This window comes from Centroberyx affinis, unplaced genomic scaffold (assembly GCF_046629955.1).
Source record: "Centroberyx affinis isolate AG114_WGS23_722 - 3 ecotype Tasmania unplaced genomic scaffold, CSIRO-AGI_Caff_v1 ptg003852l_1, whole genome shotgun sequence".
Lineage (NCBI taxonomy): Eukaryota > Metazoa > Chordata > Actinopteri > Beryciformes > Berycidae > Centroberyx > Centroberyx affinis.
The window spans coordinates 231,910-244,400 of NW_027281699.1; the positions used below are offsets into that span (position 1 = coordinate 231,910).

At 43.7% G+C, this 12,491-nt stretch overlaps 1 protein-coding gene across 1 annotated transcript in view; it reads right to left on the reverse strand.

Annotated features, from left to right (window-relative positions):
* The window catches only part of pcdh19 (protocadherin 19), a 54,617-nt gene that overhangs the window by 21,028 nt on the left and 21,098 nt on the right, over positions 1–12,491 (reverse strand). The window contains exons 3-4 of the mRNA XM_071541324.1: positions 3,467–3,525; positions 1,463–1,635 (exon numbers count right to left, since the gene is read on the reverse strand). Of these exons, the coding sequence (XP_071397425.1) occupies positions 1,463–1,635; positions 3,467–3,525 (232 nt within the window). The remainder of the gene's footprint in view (positions 1–1,462; positions 1,636–3,466; positions 3,526–12,491) is intronic.

The following is a 12,491-nucleotide window of genomic DNA, read 5'->3' on the forward strand; positions in this document are numbered from 1 at the left end:
AGCGGCCACAAAGGCAGATCCTCTCCTATGGTCACACTTGCATCCATGCCTTGTGGAGATGAACACAAAGTGGACGTTGTCTGAAGTCAATATTCCCCAATCACACCATTTAAACAACAGCCAAAATGCTTCAGGCCAAACGTCTGGTTTCTGAGTCATAGGGACCAGATCCACAGACAACACGAGTCTCTTACTGCTTCTTCAACCACACCCTCACACTTCACGATCCACTGATAAAAATAGATAAATAATTAAAAAACTTGCACCCACATAAATTACTTTTTTATGCATTTTCATAAAGTATGATTCCCTTTCCTCTTGCTCATTAAAATTTCCTCCCTATGCGAGTTGAGAAGCGAGAGAGTAGAATAGTGAGAAAGTAGACAGCCTTACTAGGGCAGCGTTAGTAAAAAAGGAACCGAAATCCTGCAGACGTTAACTGAGGGGAGAAAAAAAACTTGGGCAAAGAAAATCACAGCACAAAATTTGACACAAGTTCATAAAATGGAGCACAGTGTAATCAGCAAAGTCCAGATACAGTGTGTGATATCATTAAGCCGGGTCCTTAATAGTGCATTTTTAAGATAAAATGTCCAGTGTTTCCTCTTCCCTCAGTAATAAAATTGTTAATGTGAGTCACCCTAAAATGTCTTCAATTTTCACACACACTGACTCTTGTGCTCTACTGAGCCTGTGCACCTGTGCATGCTGTGTTTCCTTTGAGCTCAGTAAATACCCTCAGGTGCATATAGTTACATACGAGTCTGTTCCAGACAGCTTTATCCGTCTCTCTCTCTCTCTCTCTCTCTCTCTCTCACTCTCTCTCTCTCTCTCTCTCTCTCTCTCACTCTCTCTCTCTCGCTCTCTTTCTCTCTCTCTCTCTCTCTCTCTCTTACTGACCCACTCTCCTCAGTCTTACTCTGGAACATTGACTGGCAGTAGTTAAGAACGAACATGACCCTTACACTGACTTCTGCCAACCAAGTGGATGTCTTTTTAAACGGCGAGTCAGAAGCGTAACATCAACATTAATTCCCTGCTAAATGATCCCGCTGAATAATGGATGAGGGCACATAGAGATATGTAGATTTCCACCTTCTACCTTTGTGAGCCTAAGTGCTGCCATTCAAGCACATCTGAAGTCGGCCACCCCTCAAGAGCAGACATGGCTACTATCAGTCAATAATGTTACCTAAGCCTGTATCAAAGGCTAGCCTTTGCTGTCAGATATCCCTCACATTAGCTGCCTTAGCAGGACATCAAAGACAGGCACACTGTGATGTTATTCATACTTGCACATCTGAGCCTGCGATGGGCATAATGCACCTTAAAAGATGCTCTGGCAGCACAAACAGGCTCGGACACACGCACACGTGCACACCAGTCTTATCTTGAAATCGGCATAACGCACTCCTAAGGATGTTCCAGTTCTACAAACACACACACACACACATTTTCTTACCTTGGTCAGGCAGCTGGCAGACGTTGGGGGGGACAGTCATATTGAGCACGTCATTGACAGCCGTGTCCACGTAGTGACCTCTCTGGACGTCGTGCTCACTGTCGGTCTGGTCGCTCTCCTCGTGGCCGCTGTCCTTCAGACTGTTCCCCTCCAGGTCCTTGAATGTCGATGTGCTACATGGGGGCCAGGAGGGAGCACAGGGAAATGTTGATTAACTGTCACATCACCTTTTCTCACATGTTGTCTCTCTTCCCTTGTGTCTGATGGTCTGTGATGAGCTGTCCATCTATCCCCCTGTTCTTGTGCTTCCTGTATATTCTGTCCTTTTATGTGGCCCATTTCCAAGTATGTAGCTGATGAGTAATTAGTTTTGAGATAAATCTTAGTTTAACCTTACACAATTTCACTATGTCATTATTTCGCAGGATTACGTCATTATTTCTGCAAAGAACAATGCCTCACTTCTGCCTCTACTTTTTCAGCAACCATGAAATAAGGAGATGCAGTTTGCAAGTGTTGAGGGCCTTTTTGGATTAAATGGGCATTTTTAAACCTCAGAGATAGCATGGCAGCTGTGGGCTGTTTCAGGCAGGGACATTTTGAATGGATGCGCTGACTTCAAGGACATCACATTGAACAAACAGGAGACACTCACTCACTACAATCAAACAAATACTGCAGTAATCAGGAATTCCTGGAAGGAAGATGGATGTAGGAAATGCTGGAAGCATACAAACTGAGCATCTGTCTTGTTTGGGGCTCACAGTCAATAAAGAGGGTGGGGTGGGGGGCACAATCAACAGCTGCACAGTAACAGCGTGATTTCCCCTCATTTGATTTCCATCCCACTGGAACAAATTCTGCTTTACAAACAACACTAAATAGGGGTGAATATATGAACATGTGTTCTTGCAGGAGAGAAGACTGTATAAATATGGGTTCCTGTAGGAGGAGAGAAGAGTGTGGAGACGCAGAAATAGGCAGAAAAGGAAAGGAAAGAAAACAAAATTGTGAAGAAAAAAGAGAAAGGTAGAAGAAATGAAGGACAAGGTAGCTGCATTCCCCAGCCCAAGCCTAACATTCTCCAGCCTGGGAGAGAGGACTGCAGTGGAGGTAATGCTGGCTCTCTGATGTTATCACTGTAATTGCACCTGTCCCAGACCATAGGCTCACTGGCTCCTGAGGGGATTTCTTTGTAGTGTGCTGCAGAGCCCCACACTTGAACGCTCTTTGTTTACATTAACGCAGGGAATCTTTGTGGAGGGAAATTGCCATAATGGGTTTTCAAAAGGCCAGGATGGCCTCAAACAAAAGAAAGCCTGGAATGTTCCATAGCTGCAGGTAAAAAGGGGGAATTATAGTATTGAAGAGAGCCTGGTCACAAAACCCTCTAGGCCGGAGGGCATTATTATGACAACCCCCCCCTCCCCTCACCCCTGCATTCCCACAACCCTATATAATACCCCACTTCAGGTGGACTGAAATACCCAGTAGTCCTTATCTCCACAATGAAAATGTTTGTTCTTCACTTCTTCACTCAAAAACAAATCTCCTGTGTATCATTTAATCATCTGTATATAATTTAATCACCAGCTTTAATCATCTTAACAGTTAAGATTGAGTAGTTATTTTAAGCCATGACTTGATGCCATTTAAACCAGGAGTTTTTGATGTTGCTAGTGAATAGAATTATTATAAGTGATAAGGTTATTTGTAATTGTGAAAATCACTGCTTTGAGATCCTACTGATGTATGTAATCTAATACCAATACTACACATATGAGTTTGTGCCTCATCTAAACAAGTGAACTTGAAAAATGCATTATGGAGTAATACGATTTATTCCTAAATTAGATCCCCTCCCCCCAATTAAACTGAATGAAAAAAAAAATGCAATAATTCATAAAGTAACTGCTGCAACTGTAGCTGTGCCTTCATTAGATAAAACAATTACAGATAACAATGGTTAAGAGGTGCTGGTAACAGTTCTTAATCAAGACATACCTTTTAATGAGGTGGGCTCTGCTGTTCACATAACTGGAGTCAATGGAATAATTCTCCGTCTGTAACAGAGGGGATGCGGGGGATGGGGTGGGGTGGGGTGGTGGTGGGTGGGTGAGAGGGGGGCAACACAGAGGGGTACTTTTAATAATGGAAGGAACCAAAATAATGTTACCAGTAATTGCCTTTCAATAGAAATGTTATTTTACACAAAGGCCCCGGTGAGCAGCCTCAGCTTTCAAAGGGCTGAATCTTATTCTCTTTCAAAGCACACACACACAGAGAAGCTGACTGGGAGTTGAGAGCTGAGGAGAGTGCTGCAGTGAGCGCAGCCTCTCTTCTCCTCTTCACCCTCCCCTTTCTCTATCCCTTGCTCCCTCCCTCCAGCAGCCTTCTCCTCCACTGCCGGTCAGCCCACAGTCTTTAAAATGGAGTCATTAGGGAGGACAGAGCATCATGCAGAGAGAGGGAGAGGAAAAGTTTCCTTTTTTCTTCTCCGAACGCTTCACTTTCACCATTTTTGAGAAGACATTAATGTAGGAATATTAAATAAATAAGTGCAAGAGGAGATGAAATTAAGAGTGTACCAGGGGAATCTTAACTTCGCAATTGCAGATGAAAAGGCTTTCAGAATATGCATACGATGGATCTCTGACCCACATTACTGAACACAGTTCAAAGGCATCCTGCATTAATTTTTTTTTCCCAACGTTTATTTAGTAAGGAGAGTTTTTGAGGAGGAAGAGCACACTGACAGAGGAGTCAGTGTACATTGAGCAGGTAGCCCCCTGTGCCTGCCAAGCATCTACTCACACTAGATAAGATGTCAGAGGGCCAAAGGGTATCAAAGCCTCTCAAAGGACTTTCCCAGTCCTGCGAAAAGCCAGGATACGACCCTTTCGACAAAGTTTGATAAGATGCAGGTGTTTTCTGCAGAAAAATAGCAGACCCTTCACTTTAAATTCCTCTGTGCTGATACTGTATCCAGATAAAAGCTGCAAGTCAATGGCTGACTTCCGAGGGAAGTCTACATTCCCAGTATCAAAGCCATGATGAAAAAAGTCACCCCTATGATAAGAAAGGTTAATGCAGGCACTGGAGCACAGTTGCTGATTATCAAGTGAGCTACACATTTGACACAGCCCTGCTGTTGAGGCAGCGGCAGCCCTGTGCAGCTGTCATACATGGTGACCAAACACATTTGGATAAAACCCGATGTGCGCACACTCCCTTTTAGATGTTAATGGGGTTGAACTTTTTTGAATTCTCTCCTGTTTACAAAGTCTGTGTGGAATTCAAACCACAACGCGGAAACAGAGCAGCGAGGACAGTGGAAATGTCAAACATTAGCCCCACTCTTCTTGGATCTCTCTCGAATAAGAACAAAAAAAAGTGACGCAGGCAGATCACAGCAGCCAGTCTGTGCTGTTTACCTCTGGTAAATAGCTCCCACGACCTGTCTGCGGTCTATGAAAAATGTAAGAGCTTGTTAATGCTACCAAATGCACGTCCTTGTTTGTTTAGACTCTTGGTATCCATGCCATATTCTGACGGCTTCAAAGACAGTATACACACACTGTGCAGCATTCTGCTGCTCTCTGCTGCTGATGTGGATCTCTTCTCTTCCGTGAAACTTGAGGAACTTAACAACGTATGTCAGAGGGGTAATTATTGCCCAATATTCTCGAATGTCCTTAGGTCCACTTGGCCTATCAAAATACCTTCAATCAACAGAAAATAAGGTATTGTTTGCCGTCTCACCTCCATTGCTCCTAATTATCTTTGCCGGCAAATTATATAATGATTAGCAACAATGCAAGGGCAGGCCTCTGATTGAGGTTTGAATGAGGCTAAATGATGATGCAATGTGTTTGTACTGAAGGTTAGCATCATTCTCTCTCTTTTTTCACTGTTCACCCCTAATTAAACTTTAACTCATTACTATCAATGAGATAATTCATAAAAGGCATTTTAATTAACATTTTATTATTAGCCCTTAATTTGGAGCACACCATGTTTGTTCACTAGCATTGGTTCTTACGCCTTTGTTCCTGTCCAGCTTGACTCCATTAACATCAAAGTAATTGGCACCAGCAAGACTCTTACAGGGGTGTAGGCCTATTATTAAAGGGTCTAATAATAAAAAAAACCATACAGATTAATTAATTAATTGAGAAATTAATATATGGCATGCTTGACCAAAAAGAGCACAATATCATTTTCTGACTAGAATTAGCTCTATAATATTTCTATATTATTGCTAATGTATCTGCATAATTATGCTTTTGGTGGAGTATACCACCTGTGCTCAACCTTGGTCCCAGTGAATACTCATTATACTGCCTCTCCATCTAGCTGTGCATCCAGTGAGAGACTAATGAACATGCATGGCATGAGTAACAACGGGAAAACTTAATTTAAGAGACAGGATACAAATTTCCTTGTGAATCCCACTCTGGCTCCAGCCTGTAATTGGTTTGGATGGTAGGCTGTGTGAGCACGGCCTCCAGAGGAACACAGTATGCCATGGCTCTCATGCTGTTCTAGTACTGAACAACTATATTTTCCAAATGCAACATTCCCTCAAGGTCTTTACATAAAGCCCTCTTACAAGTATATAGTAGGTGCCAACCAAAAGAGACCCTTCATAATACTCAATCATTCAATGTTTTTGACATTTTTGAATAGCCTGTTCTCCCAATGCTCATCTTCAATGGTCGGAGTAGTTGCTCCCAGAAACTCTATTAATCAGTGGAATCGGAAAAGATAACCATATTTCCTCTTTTATCAAATAGTCAGTGGAAATAAACAAACAAAAAACAAGAGAGAGCATAACCTTGGGCCTTTATGAGTCACTCAAGAGTGCCTATTCTGAGAGAGAATCAGATGCATTATCTCTGGCTTCCTGTAAAGAAATGTTCGCCCCCACTTTTCTGACTGACCTCAAATTGGAGGACATGTCAATATTTCTTGCTGGGAGGTCAAGTTTCAGGCAAGAGGATGAGAACTGCTTAACTACAGCGAGGACACCACAAATAGCTACTTAATCAGGTTGGACAATGTGTTGTTGTGATCTGAGCAGCCCCAGTTTGCCGGCCAGAGCCACTCTATCCCCGTAATTATTGTTCTGTTTCATCTGGAGGACGGCAGGGAGGAACGTAGTCCCTTGCGTCACAGAGTGACTGATAGGTAGTGTCAGGACTAGTGGAGAGGGAAGTGGGAAGAGAGGGGAAGGGAGGGGAGAAGATGGGGAGTGATGGGTGAGACTTGACCTGCGGGAGACTTGTGGTCCAGCTGCAGCCCAGCAGCTTTCCCCTTTTCACCCTTGCTTCTTTCTCTCCAGTAAACCTGGGGCACAGGGACGATGGACTCAGTTCTCTGCCACTGAGAGGAAAAGCAATCTCCTCGCCTAGTTGCTGCCGTGAGATTTGATTTGCCTTCCTCCCAGCGTGACAATTGGTTCCGTAGTCTGGATGCAAGTGTATTCATTGTGTGGGGGCATGGGGAGCACCAGAGAGAAGAGGAGGGGTGGGGGTGGCGGGTGAGTGAAGACACTGGTTGTTACACCAGTAAGCACCAGACAAGTTCAGCAGATGTCACAGAGATAGGAGAGAAAGAGAGAGAGAAAAATGTCACACAGCTGCCCTAATATATATATTATTGAGGCTGATACAGCAAACTATACAATTTAAACAGCAAAGCAAGCCAGAAAAAATATGGACAGACTGAAGCAACATGTGCTAATAGCATATTATTTTTTAAATAATGGGTGCTTAAAATGGCAGCCTCCTGTTTGTAATCACTCATCTGCCTGGCTCATTCCACAATTTAATATGTAGCCAGTGTTTTGTTCTGCATCTTCCCCTCTGTCCAGAGTAGCAAGAGTGGAGAGTGGAGCCATTAATAGTATTGACATAAAACCAGAAGGCTGTCATCTTGATACACATGCTCCACTATCAGGCTGCATCTTTCTCTGGATAAAATACTATATTTTTTTAAATGCTCACATTTACTATTTAGTTCATTTAACAGAAAAGAGACAATTACAGAATTAAACCTTGCTTATGGGATGTGTTAGATAAAATTGTCTTTAAAAAAAAGAGCATTTAAAAGATGGAAAATCGATTGGAGAAGTGAGTGCTTCACATCTGTCATGGATACAATGCTTTAATCTTATCAATGTAGCTGAAAAAAACACAAACATCCAGCCACAGCTGTTTTGGACTTAAAACTCCCTTATAGTCCTCCCATCACACTAAAATACACAGTGAAAACATATACACGTACAACAGACTAGACAGAATCAACTAAAACTGTCAGATGGCATTTTGCTGGCTGATTTTGTGTTTGAACAGTTTGAGTTTATGTCTCAGTCTTCATTCATTGTGGAACAGGCTTACTCATGCACTCCCTTAGGTCCGGGAAGGAAATGTTGCACATAATGTGCCTTGTTATTGATATCCTATTCCTCAGGAAAAGGACGGACGGAGAGAGAACCAGGGGGTGTACAGGGCAAGCCAAGTGTAATTTGAAAATAAAAGAAGCTTTATTGTCTGGCTAGATTTGGTGTGGCAAGGCTGAAAGAGTAGTGATGGAGGGAAAAGGAAGAGAAGAGAGGAGAGGAAATAGGAGCAAATCCTCTATTGGCTGAGGAAAGGTCAGTGTCTGAAGCTGCCTGTTTACAGATGCATATATTCCTCCCTGTGTAATGCTGCAGTGAAGCTGCAGAGGAGATGCTGTGTGTGTGTGTCTGTGTGTGTGTGTGTCTTGCGTGTGTGTGCGGGTGTGTCTATGCATGGATTTGTGTACATGTTCGTGTGCCTGTGTGCCCAGTGAGACAGTACGGCAAATAACTTCCTTATCCCTGATCTGCTGCTCATACATTGCGACTGTGAAAAGAAATGCTTCACTTCGAGCCTCTCACACACTCTCATTCTTGCGCACACATGTCCACACAATCTCTCTCTTTCCGCTTCTCCAAAAAAGCGCTGCTCCAACAATCCCTGATTTGCATGGCTGTGCTGGCGCCCCCACCACCTCGGCTCTAGGTCTGCACCCAGCAGCACCTCTAAGCAGCTCAGATTCACTCTGTGTGGCACCCATGACAACGACACAGACCACCAATGCACCTGCTAGGAGTGGGCTTATTTTGTGTTTACCATGCGAGAGGGAGGAAACGCTCCTCAGTCCCTGTAAAGCTGCCAGATCGCCCCGCTACCACTAACCCCCCACCCTTCGCTGCCCCCCCCCCCCCCGCCCTCTACCGCGACTACCATCATCACCACCTTCTTCCCGATTATAGAATTTCCCATAGATCCTCTGCCATCTGCTAGATTATAGATTTCCCTCTTCCTTTAGAGAAGGCTGGGCCCCTCGGGGAGGATCAGCGGTAAAAAGGGTGAAAGAGTGCCTGAGGCGCAGCCATGGTTGTGGATGAGATTACATTTTCTATTTCTGCCTGCTAAAGGGGGCCTGCCATGATGAATACAGAGAGTTGTTACCATTTAATATCAACTGGCTCCCCTGCAAACTCAAATTATACACAATCAATCGTGACAAAGGGGTACACATGTGACAAATAACCTGCCACTTTCTCTGCATCATTTTACTTCATCACCCATCAATTCACCCCAAACCCAGTTGCCCATTTGGGAATCAATCATGTTATGAAGGTGAGTGATTTTGGAGAGAGATTGTTGAAAGAGCCTTTTAAAACTCCCTGCTTTGCAATAGTTTGTATATGTCTGTACTCTGTTTGGCTGCAGGTGCTGCTGCATTTTATGCAGGACAAAAACATCAACAGGGTGAACTAAATGTCATCATGGGGTCACTTGTGACCTTGACCACATTTAAGTGTCGTTGGTATTGTTTGAGTGAACTCTATAACTGGTTGTCAGAAACACAATGAAACAGATACGTAAACACAATACTACTTCCTGGTTGTGTTTCCCACTCATTTATTCTGCCTTCCCGTGTGACATGGACAAATATTTACCCATTCTGACCAAAAACAATCACCCCATGCTCTCGTGAAGTGAGGAAAAAGGCCTAGATAGTAGGACTACTGCCTTGCTCCACCTGTGTATCAGGCCCAAACACTCTAGGAAACTACAGATCATGACCCGTCTTTTATTCTGAAACAGAGACAATAGCCTGGACCAGTCTCCATGCCACTCAGGCCCATAGGCTCCATACAAGTCCAGTCAGTAGAGATGTGATTAATTATACATACATTGATAGCAACAGCATTAATTATTCATGAGCTTCTCAACGTCAAAGCTATTTCCCTCCCTTTCAGCATGATGAAAAGATTTTAAATAATAGGCTCCCCTTGCAGACGTCTGCATTCCAGCATAGTCGGCTGACGCTAGCGAGGCTTAAGTCCGGACTGTTGTCTTACCAGGGAGTCATTGTTCAAGCCTGACGAGCCCATGTTTCGACATGCTAGTCGACAGGGCAGCTGAGTGGCTACCTGGGTTAATGTTTTTGTTTGGCCTTTGTGCTTTCCAAAACCGTCTCATAAAATTTTGTGAAGCAAGCACAAACACAAAACAAACACAGATTACGTGTTAAGGGCGCAAATTATGTGAATATTACATTCCCCCACAAATTGCACAGGCCATTTTCACCTGTTCATCCCATGAAAAGGTTTGCTTAAGTTAAGTTTAGGCAAGTAAAACAACTTTGGTTAAGATTAGGCTTAGGTTTAGGCAACTAAAACTTGGTTTAGGGTTATAGGCAACTAAAACAATTTGGATAAGGTTTTGGTCATGTTAAATAAGAAAGACTTTCAGTAAAATGTAAAAAAAAAAGTAGAGAACTTCTTGGCATCAGTTGGGAACTGAACGCGGGTCGTCAGAGTTGAAGGAAAGCGCATACGGCCATCTACCACCACAACCTCCACACCCTTACTTTCCACCGCACTACTTCAATGTCAAACTACAGCTGATTCAAGCCATGCCTCCTACATGTAATCCTTTTATAATGGGGAAAGGTATTTCTCTCACTTTGCACACCGTATGTATTTGCATTTTAAGACATCGTGCTTGTTTCAAATAGTTTCGGGAGCTCAGGCTGGTGATTTCATGTAATTCAGATGAAGGCACAGTATCCACCCAGAGTAGTAGGTTATCAGTGTATCGGTGCAAAGGTGTCTGCTTCTTCACGCCATTCACATAAGGCTGGATGGGTTACATTTAACACCTGTGTCTGAAGCTGAACCTGCGTGTGTGCGCACAGGTCTGTGCGTGTGTGCTTTCAGACTTATTCTATCTGCCTGTCTGTTGAGCATGAAAACCTGAGTATTTCTATGAGATTAAGATTCATGGTTTTACATAGTAAAAAGGGGGAGGGAAAAAAAAGACTTGACTATCTATGCTGTTTCCAAAAAAGAAATCGGCTTACTTTTCTTAAAGCCCGTGGAGCCTAATCAAACTCAAATAGCAAGAACTTCCCCCTTAGGCGAGTCCTGAGGGATTTTCCTTAATTTGGATGTCAGACCGAAAAGTTTTCACACTCCTCTCATCCCAAAATCCGTTAATGTGTGTATGGCGCCACATGAGAAAGGTAGGTGGTGATTCTTTGAACATCCGTCCGGAACTCTCAGTCAAACGTTGAGGGTAACATCTAATCCAGGTAGATTTAGAGGGATTCCAGTCCTTCTGGGAATGAGCATTACAAACAGAAGTTATTAGCAGCCATTTAAGTTTCCTAAAAGAATTACCAGCAAGCATTTTTTTGTGAAGTCTCTTCTCTGTTGTGGCCTATATCTCTTAACCAGTGTTGAAGGGGAAGGGGGACGCACTAATTTAGTGTACAAGGAATTCCCAAAGGTTTAGCCAACCTCCCTGGGCTGGGCCTTAAAAATAAACATTCAGAAACACTCCATATTAGGCAGCCATATTCCCCTAAAATGTGTACCTGAGTGCAGTGACTGATTATACACAGTATTTTGTAATAACGCTGTATTTTTTTAATTAATTTTTGACTAAATGAATGCACGTAATATTAGAAATCTGTGCGGATGAGGACTGTGAATCTGCGAAAAGAACTGATCAGCTTGTTCAACGCTTGATCAACGCTGCAGCATGGTGGAGCATGGCTTCCCTCTGAGGTATATTTTCTCTTAGCAGCTTGTAGGTGGCAGCCAGTCACATCAGTTTTGCTATAGTCCTCCCCCGTCTCTCTCTCTCTCCCTCCCCCTCTCTCTCTCTTTCTCGCTCGCTGTGACAAGGCATCTTTCCAGACATTTTTGTTGGATGGAGATTTGCGGCAGCTCATTACAGACTGGGAGGCTCTGTAAGCGGATGCACTCACTCGGAGATGGATTGAGTGGGTCTGTTTATTGACATGCCTTAATCTGACACTGGGTAAAGGGAATGAGTCACCGCCTCCAGACACACTACCACATCACAGCCACTCCAGCAAATAGGGAGGCAGCGCCCAGGATACAAGTGGAACTTCATCAGCGCTCATTAATCCAACTACCCCAGGCCACTTGCTCAAACAAACCATGTTTACACTGTGTGTTGGCCGGATGGAGGGGTGATGGAGCTTTGCAAAGGGCATGTGTGCAGGTGCTCAGACCCAAAACACACACACACAAATGCATGTATTGTCGGCACACAGACACACACATACACACACACGAACACATCCACCCGCCCTCCTAACCCACAACCCCCTAAACACAATATCTACATACACCAGCTGCTGAAACTCTGTTGATGCACTTTGTCTCGCAAATGAGAGCTGGTGCTCAAATCAGGGCTGGATATGATAGGGCTTCATGCCAATGCATCATAGAAAGGAGCTTTTTAATAAACAGATGGGCACACTAGATCTTCAGCCCGCGTCACAACAAGGCTACTCCAATCAGTGATCTAGTAATGGAAGCCTAGTTAGCTTTTTGATCCTGTTTGCTGGTGGTTCAATGTGAGGCACATCTGGTGCTAATATTTGGGATGGTCTATCTAGGCAGCTGTCAGCAGGGGGATTGACAGCAGAGTATTAGCTGCTTGCACATCAC